The sequence below is a fragment of the Neopsephotus bourkii genome, unplaced genomic scaffold (genome assembly GCF_033783945.1).
Source record: "Neopsephotus bourkii isolate Nb327-2 ecotype Australia unplaced genomic scaffold, CSIRO-AGI_Nbou_v1 NB_1139, whole genome shotgun sequence".
Lineage (NCBI taxonomy): Eukaryota > Metazoa > Chordata > Aves > Psittaciformes > Psittacidae > Neopsephotus > Neopsephotus bourkii.
The window spans coordinates 4,177,973-4,194,491 of record NW_026901625.1 but is presented as its reverse complement, the minus strand read 5'-3'; the positions used below and the strand labels follow the sequence as shown (position 1 = coordinate 4,194,491).

General features: G+C 48.6%; 2 protein-coding genes across 3 annotated transcripts in view; one reads left to right on the top strand and one right to left on the bottom strand.

Annotated features, from left to right (window-relative positions):
* The window catches only part of CEPT1 (choline/ethanolamine phosphotransferase 1), a 31,196-nt gene extending 29,062 nt beyond the window's left edge, over window positions 1-2,134 (bottom strand). Inside the window, exon 1 of the mRNA XM_061363140.1 lies at window positions 2,002-2,134. The gene's annotated coding sequence lies outside the window, so the exon portion shown is untranslated. The remainder of the gene's footprint in view (window positions 1-2,001) is intronic.
* DRAM2 (DNA damage regulated autophagy modulator 2) lies at window positions 1,974-15,513 on the top strand. 2 transcript variants are annotated; one of them, XM_061363148.1, is made up of 9 exons: window positions 1,974-2,115; window positions 5,013-5,108; window positions 7,659-7,816; window positions 8,441-8,508; window positions 9,056-9,195; window positions 10,217-10,394; window positions 13,543-13,625; window positions 14,311-14,403; window positions 15,178-15,513. In XM_061363148.1, exons 3-9 carry the CDS (start codon window positions 7,686-7,688, stop codon window positions 15,283-15,285), a joined length of 801 nt encoding a protein of 266 aa, XP_061219132.1. In that variant the 5' UTR covers window positions 1,974-2,115; window positions 5,013-5,108; window positions 7,659-7,685; the 3' UTR covers window positions 15,286-15,513. The 2 variants fall into 2 exon arrangements, with proteins under 2 accessions (XP_061219132.1, XP_061219131.1); XM_061363147.1 differs by having other exon boundaries at window positions 7,247-7,816.
* Window positions 15,514-16,519: the final 1,006 nt, after the last annotated feature.

Genomic DNA, 16,519 nt, shown 5'->3' with positions numbered 1-16,519 from the left:
GATGAGACACACTGAAGGTGAAGAGCACAAATGAGATTAAGATTACAGAATGGTTTGGTTTGGAAAGGACTTTAAGATGATCCAGGTCCAACTCGTTGCCATGGGCAGGGACACCTCACACTAAATCATGTCAACCAAGGCCTCATCCAACCTGGACTTGAACACTGCCAGGAATGGAGTATTCACCACTTCTCTGGGCAACCCATTCCAGTGCCTCACCACTCTCACAGGGAAGAACTTCTTCCTTATATCTAACCTGAACTTACCCTGTTTCAGTTTAAACCCATCACCCCTTGTCCTATCACTACAGTCCCTGATGAAGAGTGCCTCTCCAGCATCCTTGTAGGTCCCCTTCAGATATCAAAAGTTTCTAGGTGCTGCTCTAAGAAGCATTTTGTTTCCCATCAGCAAACCAAGAAGATTCTGTAAGAAAATAAAGGTATTTGGAGAATAGCTGAGGGACAAACTGGAAGCAAGTCTTCTCAACACAGTTATAAAATGGTTAAGTTGCCCTTGTTTACTTCCCTTGCTGCCTACTGAAGCAAAGAGCCTGCAGCCACCAGTGTATGTTTCAGCAGCAGCAGAAGCTTACACCACACCACTGCCTTATGTTACAGGCTAAGGCAGTCAGCCCCTCACATCTCTCTCATAGGTGGTACGTAACAGACCTGCACTACTTAGGTTATGAACTGACAGCACTAGAACCAGTACAAACACAAAGAAGTCTTAAGGTAACTTGGTTTGGGGCAGCTCTACCTCTTTGGTGAAGCTGAACAACCACCTAAAGCCAGCTCTAAGCATCTTTCTCAGATCACTCTTCCTCATTTCAGTTCTGCTGGGACTTTTCTTCCCCAAATTAACCCACTTCAGAAGAAAGCTCACTGTACATTCAACTTTCAAGATAGGCAAGAAACACACAGGCACTAAATATCTTTAGTTGGTTAAAGACAGCCTAGAGGCATCAGCATGAGACAACCGTGAAAAGAAAGCACAGGGTCAGGACCAGCACTCCCAGTGCAAACAAGGCCCCTCGCAATGTTCCACCTCCCTCAAAGGCAGGGGACCAGAAACACATAACCCTCCACATGAACTAGAGGAGATGCAGCACAGAAAGGAGACCGAAATGGAAGGTTTGCTGTTTATCTACAGGAGCAAACCAGAGAAAAAGCTTAGTTGTAAAGTGTAGCAGAACAAAGGTAGGGAGGGGATGATGACAGCTAAAGCCAACAGCAATGCATGTAGCCAGTAAGAAAAACAAGCAGTGCAAATCAAAGGTCAATACTGGCATAAGAACAAGTACTCCCATTTCCAGTCTCCACAGGTTAATTAAGGCAATTTCAAGCAGTGAAAGGCCAGTCTCAGAGAGCCCTGTCAGTGGGAGGAGAGGAGAAAGCAAACAGACAGGGCCTCATTTGGGCAGGACCTCGATAAGTTCAGAGCAGCAGACCTGGACCTCCTCATTTATCAAGAAACCAGGCTTAGTCAGCGAGGAGGTCCCTGCAGGCGTTGTCCTGGATGACCAGAAAGAAGTTTCAATGCAGAAAACGATACGCTTTTCCTCTCTGCCCGAGAGGCTGCCCCCCCCCCAGGGGAGGCACCTCCAGAGCCAGGAGAGAAAACAACCAAAAACCGCCTGGTCTTCCAACACAAACAACCCCCCAGAGCCCGGCTTCCGCAGGACTTTCACCCGGGCCTGCCCGCTGCCGGCAAACACCCGGGGCAGGGGAGGGAGGGTAAAGGCACCCCTCGGCCCAACCAAACGCTTCGCTCCCCACCCAGAGCAGGCAACGCCGGGGACCCCAGGACCCACCAGCCCCCAGGCCGGGTGAGGGTACCCCGGCCCAGCCCTCAGCATAGGCCCAGGCTCGACCTCAAGGACCACCCCCCCGCACCACACACAACAACCCCTGTCCGTAAGGGGCCCGGCAGGAGCGCGCAGAGCCGACAGGACGGACCCGTCCCCGGTATCCCGCCCGCCACGGTGAAGAACCCACCATTTACCTCAGCCTCCCCGCACCGGGCGGCGCTTTTACGCCCCTTTTGCGACAGCCGGAAAGGAGGTGGGCGGGGCCCGGAGGGGAGGGGCGGGGCGAGGACGGCGCGGGAGCCGCTGAGGTAAAGTGGGTGGGGGGATGAGGGGGTGTCACCGAGCGCGGCATTGCCGGTAACACACACACCGTCCGGTCCTCCCCTCAGCGACCCTCCGGTCTCCTTTCGCCTCCCCGTCACCCTCTCAGCGACCCTCCCGTGTCCCCCGGTCTCACCCCTGGGAGCGTTCCGAAAGACCCTCAGTTACCTCAGGCGTCCCGTTCCCCCCCCCCGGCCAGCCCTAGTGCCCTCCATCGCTCTCCCTGCTGCCCCGCTGATCGCCAACCACCATCGCTCTGCCCCGTTGAGCCCTCAGACCTCCCCTTCCCCTCTCCATGGCCCATTCCTGCCCAGCTCCTTTCAACCTGCCCTCCGGCCCGGTCCCTTCCCTGTCCCCTGTGCCTCCAGTCCCTCCTTAAGACCTTGCAGTAACTTCAATTCCCCAGCTAAAATGCAGAAAACCATCTCCCGTGCTCTGCTTCGAATACTCACGGAGTTTGAGCTGCTTTTCTTAGGTTAATGAGGTCGCACTGACAGGTAGCATGTGCTGGACACCGAGCTCCTCAGGCAGCCGCAGGGACAGGCTGCTATCGCCCTTGTGTGCCAGGTTTCCATACATCCTTATGTCGTGCTATCTTGTGCCTGGCTCTGCCTGGTTTTGCTGCTGTGCCATCCTGCTGCTGAGTAACAGGGGCTTAGTGAGGGCTTGAAGATCCTCGCTTCGACACTCTGGAAGCTCTCCTCCATATCCAAAAGATTTAATAGCAACTTTTGGGGTGTTTGTACCGAGAAAACACTCAGAATGAGTCATCTGTCCCTGCCGTGCAGTGGGAACAGCAAAGGTGACACATTTCCTACTCTCTTACTCGTAGTAATGAGGATTAAACCACGTTTAACTGTTGTTCGTCAGTTTAACCCTGCCACTAAATTGTGCAGATGAACACGTTTAATCCCCATCCAACCTTGGCGTTTACCTCGGAGTGCACACCACAGATTGTGTTCTCATTGTTCCTTCAGCAGTGGCTGGAGTGAGAAAGGATATCCCTTTGTGCAGCTTTATCTCTGCCTGTGCAATCAGGGTATCAGGGGTAATGTAGACATTTCCCTTTCCCCCACACCCTTTAACTATCTTTCCAGCATTCTCATTCTCACTGAGAGTAACTTTGTGCTGTTAATGGGCTTGGCCACCTCCAGTTTCCATTGCACATGCCCCAGCGTGTGCAGGATGCTGCTGCACACTTCCTGTGTTTCAAGAAAAACCTCAGACATGGTTAAAATCTGCTTCCTTGACTTCCTCTTGATGGTGGTTTGATAATGTCGATCTGTGATACTCAATCTGGGGCTTAAAAACGCCCTTAGGACACCAAAGTGGTGTATTGCAAATTGGGGCCAGGCACTGCTGTTGGCAAGGAACCTGTGACAAAACCAAGGAGGTTGAGTGTGTTTTCTGCCTAGCTCTCAAAAACAATAGGACAGGATGAGGAGTTAATAATCATTTCAGGAGCTTCCAACTGGCAAATCACAAGGCAGTTCCATCCTGCCTCCCTGGGATTTGGGATGCTTCTCGATGTGCCTGTGCTTGCCCAGAGCCCTGCAGTGCCTGGGTGTGTCTGCAGCAGTGTGAATTTGGACAGCCTGGGGCAGATGGTGCCATAAATGTACCTGGTGCTTTGCAGGGACCAAAGCTTGTGTTTGGTACATACAGTCTGCCCTCATGAGAGTGTGAAACAGACTTGATTTCACTGAGACAACTTAAACAGGAAGGAAGGTGATGGGAGAGGATAAGAATTTAGGGAAGATCTTAGAATCATAGAATCACAGAATAGTTCGGGTTGGAAAGGACCTTAAGATCATCCAGTTCCAACCCCCCTGCCATGGGCAGGGACACCTCACACTAAACCTGGCACCCAAGGCCTCATCCAACCTGGCCTTGAACACTGCCAGGGATGGAGCATTCACAACCTCCCTGGGCAACCCATTCCAGTGCCTCAGCACCCTAACAGGAAAGAATTTCCTCCTTATATCCAATCTAAACTTCCCCTGTTTAAGTTTTAACCCGTTACCCCTTGTCCTGTCACTACAGTCCCTAATGAAGAGTCTGTCCCCAGCATCCCTATAGGCCCTCTTCAGATACTGGAAGCTGCTCTGAGGTCTCCACGCAGCTTCTCTTCTCCAGGCTGAACAGCCCCAACTTTCTCAGCCTAGCTCTTGACAGAGCTAAGAAATTTAGTAGAGAAAAATGTACAGAAGAGTTTTAAGTGCAAGGAGAGTGTGTCAGGGGGTTGTGTTGTGAAAGTAAGAGGATCAGAGCTGCAGTTCTCTGACAGAGCCCAAACCAGCTCTAATCTTGGAGCTGGGGGGACGTACCAGCCTGCAGCTACATTCACAGGGAGGAGCTGTGCCTCACCAGAGCTCTCAGGCTACAGCCAAAGCAACCTCACTGCTCTTTAACCTGACCACATGAAAACCACCATAATTTGTGTGCAGGCCTTAGCTCTGGGCTAAGTGACAGCTTGGCTCACAGAGGTGCTCGGTCTTGACTCAGCGAGAGCTTCCCTGCAGCAGGGCTTGCTCTGGAACAGACCTTGCCTGCATGGACACATCCATCTTGTAACAAGAGCAATATCCAGGAGGGAAATTAGGAATAGCTGTTCTGCTTTACTTGAAAGCTTCTCACTTCAAGTTAAATCTTTGTGTAGACAAGTCCTATAAATCAAAGTCTTAAGCCCTGTTTCCCTGCATTTCCACCATCCCACCACACCCCAGCTTCACTCCTTAAACCACTTGGAATGCAGGAAAACACTGTGTCAGGCCAACATCTAACCCAGCCAGTCAGTCAGCAGCAGTGACTAAGAGAAGGTGGAAAGGAGAAGAACTACAATAGAGTAAGAGGTATCCTGATTATTTTCCTTTATATCTCAAAGATTTAGGAAAAAAATGAAGCAAATGTGGAACTTCAGCAGAAAGATGACTCTCGATTCCCCTTGAGGCAACACTCCTTTCAATGCCCTTGTTCTCAGGTATGTGGCATACTGTTTGGTTGTTTAGGTTGTTAATTGGGTACTATTAACATTTAAATGCTAAAGGAAAAGTACAGTCTAAGCTCAGACTGACTGCTTAGAGTTTTGAACTGCGTGCCTAGGCATGCAACATCTGCAGCAAAGAATGCCGAGCAAGATCCGCATTTCCTGTCCAAATTCCCAATTTATTCACACAAGATTGTGAAGTTACATTCATTACTATTTTTACTGCATTACAGTCTCAAAATGAAACTCAGCATTAGAGGGTAAATGTTATGCTTAGGTAAAAATGAAAGCCCAAGGGTAAGAAAGCCAGCAACTAATTCTGTCATTCAGTACATCTGTTAGTCTTGGTGCTTCCTATCTCTTTCTTCCTTTTCTCTGTCTCTCACACCTCAGGCAGTGCCTACCTCCTGAAGCCTCTCAGTGCTGCACTCCTTGTTCTGGCACAGTATCATTTTGCTTTTCTCACATACTGTTTGATCTTGGCTTGGATGACCTTGGATCTGCAGTCTTTGTTATTTGCTCTTCCCCTTTGTCCTATTTTAAATTCCATTTACAGTCTCCAGATTCAACTGTGCTTAAACACTTTCTGCACTATTCTCCCCAGTGTCAGAGTCAGGGAATGCCACCAGTAAAATGGCATAAAACACAAGAAGAAAAGCCTGAGGCGGGATCTCATCAGTGTGGGAGGCTCAGATGGGATCTCATCTCCTTACCTGAAGGGAGGGTGCAAAGCAGAAAGAGCTAGGCTCTTCTCAGTGGTGCTCAGTGCCAGGACCAGCAGCAGTGGGCACAGATGGAAGCAGAGGTAGTTGTGTCTGATCATCAGGAAACACTTTTTCATTGTGAGGATGGCTGGGCACTGGCCCAGCTTGCCTAGAGAGGCTGTGCTATCTCCATCCTTGGGAGATACTCCAAAGCCATGCTGCACAACTGGCTCTGGGTGGCCCTCCTTGAGCAGGCAGTTGGACAAGATGACCTCCAGAGGCCCTGTCCCACCTCAGCTGTTCTGGGGTTCTGAAATCAGCTCAGTTTAACTTTGTATTTGAAGCTAATAGTAAATTACTTCCCTGTAGCAGCAGGAGCAGAGAGGAGTCACAGCTCTCTCTGTGTGAGCTCACCAGGGTGACACAGCTGCACATTATTGCTCTGACAGAACTGGAGCTGTAGACACAAAACAGCTGTCAGGCTGGGACTCATGGAAGTGCTCTAGTGAGACAAAGGGGTACAAAATCACAAAATAGAATATAGAAACCTTTAGAATTAGTTTTAAGTAATGTTAAGTTTGATGGCTTTGTAACAGTAGCAATGGAAAATTACTGAGGGGCATGATACACAGAGAAAAAATAGAGTGCAGCTAGAGAACATACTGAGAATTCTCACAAGATAAATCGTTATAGTTGGCATAGTTTTAAGAAGAACAGTCTAGAAGAACAGGACACAGGGATAAGGAGTATCTGGGAACCACAGGTGTCTAGGGTGGGCTACATTTAAACTAACAAGTAGGAGGATAGGAGGATTATTATGTCTCTGGTGCTAACGAACCAATTAAACTGGTATGAGCATCTACTGCGCGTGCTTCAGAGGCTGCCAGAAGTGATGAAGATCGTTGGAAGAAGTAAAGGACCCTCAGAGACCACCACCACAATTCTGTACACATGCAGGGAACTGTCTGGAAACTGATGTAATCCATCCGTAGCCTCATGAATATGTATGTATGCCCAGTGGCTATATAAGGACGGCTTGTGTAGCAATAGGGAGGCACGTGTTAGGAGGAGCTATGCCCCATGTCTCCCGGTGCCACAATAAAGAATACCTGTTTGTCAGCTTGAAAACTTCGCTGGCAAGCTTGTTCCTGGAGTTTTCTCCGAATCACTAGTACAGAGCCATTTCACTCCATTGGAAATGCACCTTTTCCTCCCACCTGTAGAAACAAAGGTGTAGTTGCTATGCTGTCACCAGGAGTAAGCAGGCCTTGGGTTTGAAGGTTGTGGCTGGTAGCACTCAGCTCATAGATAATCCGTGAGTTTATTGCAGTGATGCTTATAACAGATGTTGAGTCACACGGAATGACAGGGAGTGACTGAGTGCAGATACTAAAGTAATTTTAGGTCATTTCCTCCACGTCTGCCCAGTTGGTTGTTAATAGAAGTTGGAGGCACTACAGCAGCCACTATCAGTTCAACTGTCACTACTGGGACGCGTTCTCCATCAGCCCCACTAATTCTACCATGGTGTTATGACATAAAGGTAAGAAGAAAATAGAGTCAGTTATTCACAATGACTCACTTGACCTTATTCTGGCAGCAACAAATGCTGAGACACATAGTAAAGTGACAGCACTAGTTTCTTTTCTCACGCTGTTCTAAGATTTTCAGAATTAACATTTCCAGATGTTATTTATGATTGTTTCTGTGCTGTGAAGTCAAATGTTCACTCTGTGTTTGCAGGCTAGGACTGAGAGCAAAATCAACTTACTGTACTTGCCTCAAGAACAGCAAAACCTTTGAGAAATCTTAGTAAACCTTTGGATTTGATTCCTTACAGTGCTCAGAGTTAGACACCAGTGTTGAAATGTGGTGGTTTCAGCAAGGCCTCTCGTTCTTGCCCATGGCTTTGGTTGTGTGGTCAGCTGCATCTTTTGTGTTCTCATACATTACTGCAATCATCCTACACCACGTGGACCCTGTGGTGCCCTACATCAGGTCAGTAACATTCATCCTGTGTCACAGTATTGACTCCTCCTCTCAATTCCTCCCCAACTCCAGACCCTAAACAGCAGTTCTTGCCTGACTGCTCCAGTTCTAAAGCTACTGGCTGTTAATAGTTATTTGTGTATAACTCTATTTTGATGCAGAATACTACCCTTTAAGCTGTGGCTCTGTAAACACAGCCTTAAAATGATGATGAACAAAAAAACAGGGGTGCATCTCCAGCTCTGTCCAAAGCATCTTGCTGTTGCACCAATAAACATGTGCTAAGATCTGTATTCCCAGCTGCATTGCATCAAAGCTGTACATTTAACTGTAGTTTTGGTCTTTCAGTTTTCCAGAGTCTTAATTTCCCCAGTTTTAATACTCTTCATTCACCTGTTACGGAATGGAGATCAATACAAAAGGTATAGCTACACCAAGTATGTTCATTCCTTGTCCTAAGTGTAGCATGTTTTCACCATGCTTATTTCTGCAGCTCTGGAAACTAATGAAGTATAGTTTGAACAATGAAAAATCCAGTGAAAAAAGGATTTTTTTCCCATAAACCTCTTTCCTAGACTGAAATAAGTATTTTTGTTATAGATAGATACATGTCATTCCATTTATCTCTTCCAGTGACACGGGGACAACACCACCTGAGAGATGCTTATTTGGGATAATGCTAAATATTTCAGCTTTCTTGGGTGAGTACAGAAAGCTGCCCTGGGTGAACTGCAACAGTTGTGGAGTGCACAGAGCTTTAAACCACTTTCTTTCCTTACTCAGATCATTAAACAGCCCATTATTCACAGTCAAAACCTGAATTCTAAGCAATTAATCTTCATTCTCTTCAGATTCAGAGGGGAAGTGTTTGTCAGGGATGTTACCCACATCCAGCATGACAACTGCAGAGTCCAGAAGGCTAAAAATGCACTTACAATCCCAACAGAGTAGTAAAAGAAACAGAAATCCAAATCCAAGGCAGTCACCTTGTGCTGTGATTGCAGAGAAAGGGAAGAGCAACCTGGTATGTCTTTCAAATGAGAGAACAGAAAAATGCAGCGTTGACCTGTTTGCCATGATATTATTTCAGTTTTACCTTCCAGATTCCTAGCTTTCCCATTTCAGGCTACTGTAAGACTGTCTTTGCATTATAAATAGCTGCCTCTGTCACTCAGCATCTCCCCAGTTCAAACAGGACAGTGTGTTCCTCACATGAATATCTCACTGGTCTGGTTTCTTTGTTAACAGGTATGGCTACCATGTATGTCCGCTACAAACAAGTTCATGCTTTGAATCCAGAGAGATCCAGGATCCTGAAGCTTAACAAGATCGGCCTCATCCTAGGCCTGATGAGCTGCTTTGGACTTTGCATCATTGCAAATTTCCAGGTTGGTGCTTTGCCTGCAGTGTTCTGGGGCAAACCTGGTTTATATCAAATTCCCTCCAGAAAACTGTTAGAAAACCCCAAAGTTTGGTTTATAATTTCTCACTTATTTGCTTTATCCACTGGGACAATTCAGAACCCCACAAGTTTGGCAAGAAAGCAAACAACAAACTCACCTTGGGTCTCCTTATAGGAGCTTTGAAAGTTCCAGATTCAAAGGCTCCAACTATAGCATATATATTGCCTCAAGAGAATCAGGTATCAAATACTAAAAACTTGTTACAACTGCAAGTAAAACAAAAGCACCCAACCTCACCAAGATTCCAGCCCTGAAAAATCTGCCCTTTTAGGTGTATTTTCCTTCAAATTTGTGCAATGAAGGTTACTGTAGTGTCAACCCCCTCCTGAATTTCTCCATCCCAGTGTCCCTTACTTTGTTTTTCTCCCGAGTACTTCCCACCTCCTCCTCCAAAACATAATCTGATATTCACACACCATCAGCAGGACCACATTCTGCATCATTGGCTGTTACATGCAGGGCAGTTGTACAGTTACCAGCCTCACTTCCTTAATCACCTGCTGGATTTGGGGGCTCTGTAGTGCTGCCTTTAGCCACTACAGGCTGCAGTGTCACCTTGCTCTCCTGCTGGATTAGGGCCAGGGAAAAGCAAAGAGGAAGAGCTCCTGGAAAGCTCCACCCTTTTCCCTGCTTTTCCCCTACCACAGCTCTCCAAGTGCTTCAGCAGCCCCTGCAGCTCTTGTAACTGCCCATAGTTAAGATGAGCTGTAACTTAGCCCCAAGAGCTTAACAAAAGCAACAGGGGGCTGCAGGTGATGGCTTCCAGCTGACTTTGTACAGGGTTTCCAAGAAAAATCTCCTCAATAACAGCATGTTCCACAACTGCTTAGCTTGGGCTGTGAGAAGGTAATGGAGAGGGTGGAATGCCAAAAGTTTACAGAGGAAAGAGTTCTCAGAGTCTAAAACAAAAGCAGGTTCTGTTACAAGCAGTGCTTTCCTTCCCTAGAAATGTGTTCTGTACTACATCCATGTGGTTGGAGCCTGCCTGACATTTGGAGTAGGGGCCATTTACATGCTGGTTCAAACTATCCTGTCCTACCTGATGCAGCCAGAGCTTCACAGCAAGGACATCTTCTGGATCCGTCTGACCGTGTCACTCTGGTGCTGGTCAAGCATCGTGAGCAGTATCCTTTACTGTGCTGCAAAGCAGCCTTTACAGATGACAGTGTTTGTACCTAGATGAATTTAACCTCCCAACAGGGAAGGCTGGGCCGCAGAAGGCCTGTTCTGTTCACACATACATCTTGTACCACAATATCTGTTCATAGTCTGGGAACTTAGGAAGAAAGGAACCATCAGGTTAAGCCCACAAGTGAGACTGGGTAGTAAGAATAGGTAAGAGGGGTGGTTACCACCCTTCCTCCTCTCCTTCTGCACACCATAGATTGCAAAATGGCAAAAATGAGAGTTTATCACAGGGGTTTGCCTGCAGATTAGGACATAGGGAGAAAGGGAAGTGGACTAAAGAGATGAGTGGTTTTAATGGGGGAGAAGGGGAGGAAGCCAGGTAAGAAATAAAAGTGTCTGTTCCCTGGTGACAGAGATGCAGCAACTTATAGTTGAATACCACTAAAAGAGAAGTACAGATGTAGCACAAGAGAAAATACACTACCCTGGCCACACGCAGCAGTGCTGCAATGCCAGCTGGCTCCCAGAGCAGTGCTGGCATTTGTCAGAGAGACAGTTCAGGAACATATTGGCGAGGTTGATCCAGAAGATATATTTCACCTCTCATCTCCTCCCCTACCCATCCTACAGTTCAAAAGACATGATGTTTCTGACTGGCATTCCCTACAACCTTCCCTCAGCTCTGGAATCCACCATCTCCCTTAACTCTGAATTCAGAGCACTGAAGGGAGCTGTGGGTTTTACAGAAACATGGACAAATCCATGCAGAAGTAGAAGCCTTTTTTCTTGGTCAGAATCATTTAACCATCAGGGCACTGAATCACTGCAATTCCTCTGCTCATCCCAATGGACCTAAACATTGTAGTTTGAAAGTTAGGACTCAGTTTTCTGTCAAACAGGACAACACTAAAGCTTTCAAATTCACATCCCAAAGACAGTAACTCAGTGCAGAAGTCAGTTAAATCCTGTTCCTTCTGCAGCTGAATCAAGGCCACTAGTTTAATCCAATTCTGCTTATTTCCCAGGCTGGCAGCCAAAATTAACACTAAATCATATGGTCCATTTCCCAGTGATGGATCATCTCACTGGGCTTCCATTCCTGCTAATCCAAGATTATACAGCCTGAACTAGTCAGATGAGAGGCAATAGTGAGGCACAGGCTGGTTAGCTTTAGAAGCAAGAAGGGCCCTTATGAGCTGAGGAGGCTTGACACAGAGCAAGGAGATGTGTGAGATGGAGGACTGCCATCCCAAGCAGAAATTTGTGGTGGTAGAAAAGAACAAGATTGTCAACTCTGAAATATCAGGAGCCAGATATGACTGGGGAGAGTGGAACGGAACAATACGATCTGCTGCAAGATAAGAGCCTTTTACAGATGCCCAAAACCCACAAACCCCAAATCTATAGAGGTTTTCTGAACTGGTGTGGTCTAACCAAAATGAGAAGGAAGTAACGCTGTAGAAATAATTATATGTTCATAGAAAGTATGGAAGGGAAAGAAAAGGGAAGATGTCAGAGTATCTTCTACATTAACAGTTCATAATGTAATAAGGGAGATAATGGTAACAGAGAGAAGTCAGTGGCCATGGGTGAAATAGTTGTAACTGGTACTGGAAGACAGAATGAAATGTACATCTTGTACCAGCAGCAGTGTGGCAGCAGGGCCAGGGCAGGAATTGTGCCCCTGTACTAGGGGGGGATTTAAGTCTGGAGCAGAGAAGGCTCAGGGGGACCTTATCTCTCCCTCCAACTGCCTGGCAGGAGGATGGAGCCAGGAGGGGCTGGGCTCTGCTCCCAAGGAACAAGGGATGGGACAAGAGGAAACGGCCTCAAGCTGCACCAGGGCAGGTTTAGATGGAGCTGAGGAACAATTACTTCACCAAAATGGCTGTCAAGCACTGGAACAGGCTGTTGAGGGAAGTGGTGGAATCACTATCCCTGAAGGGATTTAAAAGACTTGATGCTTTGGGACATGGGTTAGTGGTGGCCTTGACAGTGCTGGAGGCACAGTTGGACTTGATCATCTTGAAGATGATGTCCAACCTAAATGATTCCATAAAAATAGCCCTGATCCTCTGGAGTGAAGCAGCAGAATGGCCAGCACAGAAGGAGCAAAGCAGTCAGTTGCCTCCTGTGATGAGGGGAGGGTGGGAGCCAGTTATTTGTGTACCAGGCTGATTGAATCCTTTCAGTTGCAGCAGTGACTCAGGCAGGTAACTAACAGCTACTAAAGGTGTACATTTGAATTAGCAGGGAATTGGGTATTTTGCATTCAGGTTGGTAACCAGAGCTCCCTGGATCACTCAGCCATTTTTTAAGAAGCTTTGGAAGTCTAAAGCCCTGTTTGTGTCAGGAAGTTTAGCCTTGTTCACCACCAGAATTAACCTTCCACAGCTGGAGGCTCTTGATGCTTAATCTCATTCATGATTGAAGAAAATAATAGCTTAATCCTGTGAGAATCAGATGTTCTATAACTGAATGCTCCAGGTTTCATTGGTGAAGAAAGGTAAGCTGATGTAGCTCCCCCTTCCCTCTGTAAGACGTTGGAAAAGTGGCATCTCTAGAGCGAGCCCAGGGCTCTGATCAAGTGAGGAATCCTTGTCATGGGGGGGGTTTCCTTGGCAGTGGACCCAAAGCAGTTATCAAACCTGGTGTGAACCAAGAGGCAAACAGAAAAGCTGACAACCCGCTCTGCTTGAAGTAATGCAGTGCTCCCAAATACCAGGAATTCCAGGTGGATGAGAAGCTGAAAAGCAGTCACAGAAAGAGGCACTCTTAGCCTGGAAAATACCTCTGAAACTAAACCAAAATACCAAGTATTCACATTTGATCATCGTTTAAGTGCTTTCATAAGGATGCTGTGTGTGACCAAGGAGGTGAAACAAGATACAGAGAACAAAGGTAATGGGTTTAGACTAGAATGAACCTTTTCATGCAACAGGAGGTTAGTTGGAGCAACCTGCAAGTGGAAGGGGATGATGTGAAGCAGTTCCTGGCACCTTTCTCTTCATTATCCTCTGGAGACCTGTGGAAAACATGCTGGAATCTCATTCCAGCCTCAGCCTGACACAATCCAGGGCAGAGTTGGAAATGTCTCATTGCTCATTCCTGGCCTTGAATCTTCCTTAACGTGTTTCTCCACAGTGTTTGTGTCCTCAGTTGTCTTATACAGTGGCCTGTATGGAACAAATCTCGTGCAGAAGTTGCACTGGGACCCACAGGAAAAAGTAAGTGATTGAGTGGAGAAACCAAAGCCAGAACAAAATCCCTCTCCATTTTCAGATGCATTGGGGCATTTACTGCAGTTGTGTTCACACCCCAGCTTGGTTGGGGTGAAGCAGAGCTCCTGCTGCTGCCTGGTGGAGGCAGGAGGTGAAGGTGGCCACAGGGCACTGCCACTGAAGTGGGAAGTGCTGGGCAGAGAGAGATCCTGGGTGTGACAGAGAAAGGCCATGTGGGTCTTCACAGCTCTGCTGGTCTCTCTGACCCTCCTTATCCTCTCAAAGCACTGCTGGAGGTGCAGCAGGAACTGCAGGCTGGTTCTGAGGGCTTTTCCCAGCCCTCCCTTTGTTTAAAGCATAAGGAGCCTCTCGGAGATCTGTGGACAACCAAAAGAGAGCTTTGAACCTCACCTTTATAATGTGGTTTTGCATTGGGCATGCTCTGCATTGAGCCTGCAGGTGTTAGCAGATTCCCAGTGGGGCCATCCCAATCATGTGGAGCAGCCATTTCCTGGTCATTCTCTTTCTTCTACTCCAGGCTCTGGACACACCAAGTTTTGCTCTCCAAGGAGAGAAAAAGGGAGCAGTCGTGGTTGTGGGATGTCATATGTGGGAGCCATCTTTGTGCCATTGCAGGTTCAAGAGAAGGTTTTCACACTTGATTTTTTTTCCTCCTCCTGCTATCACACAGGGCTACACAGCTCACATCATCAGCACTGTCTCAGAGTGGTCACTGGCATTCTCCTTCCTCAGCTTTTTCCTCACCTACATCCGAGACTTTCAGGTAAAACAAAGTTCTTGTTACGTGCTCTGGTTCTCCAAGCTCTGAACAGCCCAACATGATGCAAGAGTGGTTTGGGTTGGAAGGCACCTTAAGGCTCACCCAGCTCCAACCCCTGCCATGGGCAGGGACCCCTTCCACTGGAGCAGCTTGCTCCAAGCCCCTGTGTCCAACCTGGCCTTGAGCACTGCCAGGGATGGGGCAGCCACAGCTTCTCTGGGCACCCTGTGCCAGCGCCTCAGCACCCTCACAGGGAAGAGCTTCTGCCTAAGAGCTCAGCTCAGTCTCCCCTCGGGCAGGTTCAAACCATTCCCCTTGGCCTGTCCCTACATCCCTTGTCCCAAGCCCCTCTCCAGGTTTCCTGCAGCCCCTTTAGGCACTGGAGCTGCTCTAAGGTCTCCCCTTCAGGAGCCTTCTCTTCTCCAGGCTGCCCCAGCCCAGCTCTCTCAGCCCGGCTCCAGAGCAGAGCTGCTCCAGCCCTCGCAGCATCTCCATGGCCTCCTCTGGCCTCGCTCCAACAGCTCCACGTCCCCCGTGTGCTGTAGCCCCAGAGCTGCATCAGGACTGCATGGGGGGTCTCCCCAGAGCACAGCAGAGGGGCAGGATCCCCTCCCTGAGCTGCTGCTCTCTCTGGGGGTGCACCCAGCACACAAGCTCTGGAGCTCGTGGCTCTGGAGCTGATCTGCATTTTGGTGTTCCATGGATCCTGAAGCAGCCCTGTCCCTGTGCCCAGGCAGGGGCAGAGCCAATTCAGATCCTTTCCTTTCTCCTGTACAGAAAATCTCCCTGAGCGCGGCCGTGAGCCTGCATGGACAAACACTGCACAACCCCCCGCTGAGCTTTGTGACCGAGGAGCAGGCACTGCTGGTAGCAGGGAGCATCTAATGAAGGTGAAGAGACCGTGTTCTCTGCAGAACTCAGGAATTCCGTAGCAATAACACTGGCTGTTTCTAAGCACTTATTTTACATAAAACCACATGAAGGGATTGTGTTGCACTTAAGGGGCTTTGCCAGGAACCCCGCAGCAATGCATGTTAGCAGTACTGTGACCGAGCCTGTAACATTTCTGCACATGCCAATGTCATGGAAGAATTAAATGAAGGTTATTAAAGAGTTGTCTCCTCATCACCTCCATCATACCCAGCCCGACTTCCCTCAGCCCTGTGCCTCCTCTCTCCAGCATTCCTCTGGCCAAGTCCCTTTGGATGGGTTCTTGTCCTCCCATGCCCACAGCATGACATGCACACGAGGCAGGAGCAGGACAGACCCCAGAGCCACCTCCTTTGAGCAACCCACAAGGAGATCTGCCTTCACACCATGCCTTGCTCACAGGAAGCCTGAGCCGCTCTCCTGCTGCTGGAAGGGCAGCCACGTGTTTGCTGCTCAAGAGGAGCCCTGAGGAGCAGCAGCAGGAGCCTGTGAAAGCTGCTCCAAGGCCAGACCGTGCTGAATTCCTCCTGGGAACTGCTGGAGCTGAGGGACAGGTCCACCAGGAGCCCACGTGCAGCGTCCCAGCTGCACAGCTCTTGGCAGAGCCACACTCGCAGCTGTGTCGCATCCAATCGAGCACAGACTCAGCAGGCACAGAGCATCACACAGGGCCCTGTAGCCCTGACATCCCCAGTGCTCCCCGAGGTAGCCTTCAACCCAAGAGCCAACTGCCACTTCCTCTGGTGTCAGCTCACAGACCTGCTCCAGAGGCTCAGCTCCACATGGGCAGTGCCAGCACCCTGGGCACGTGCCAGGGTGCCCATGAGGAGTGTGTGTACAGGGACACCCCCGCACACGCGCAGCACCTCAAGGTGGCTCCAGCAGACCCTGTTGGCTCGCAGGGCTTTTCCCTTCTTCCCTTTGATGCCACCCCAAAACCCACCCCAGTGCTCCCCCAGCAGCTCAGCACCATTTGCTGGGTTTCTTCCTCATTTGTAGATGCACAGAAGTTCAACCTCAGAGCATCAAACTCTGTTTAACACCCCCCTCAATGCCAAGGAGAAGCCTCTTCCTCCCCTCTCCATCCTTTACCAGGAACAGCTCTATGCTCCTCACCAACTGCTCCAGAGCTACATAACCCCATTGAATCACTGCCTTGTTCTCCCCCTCAGTCCCACCAACACAGAAG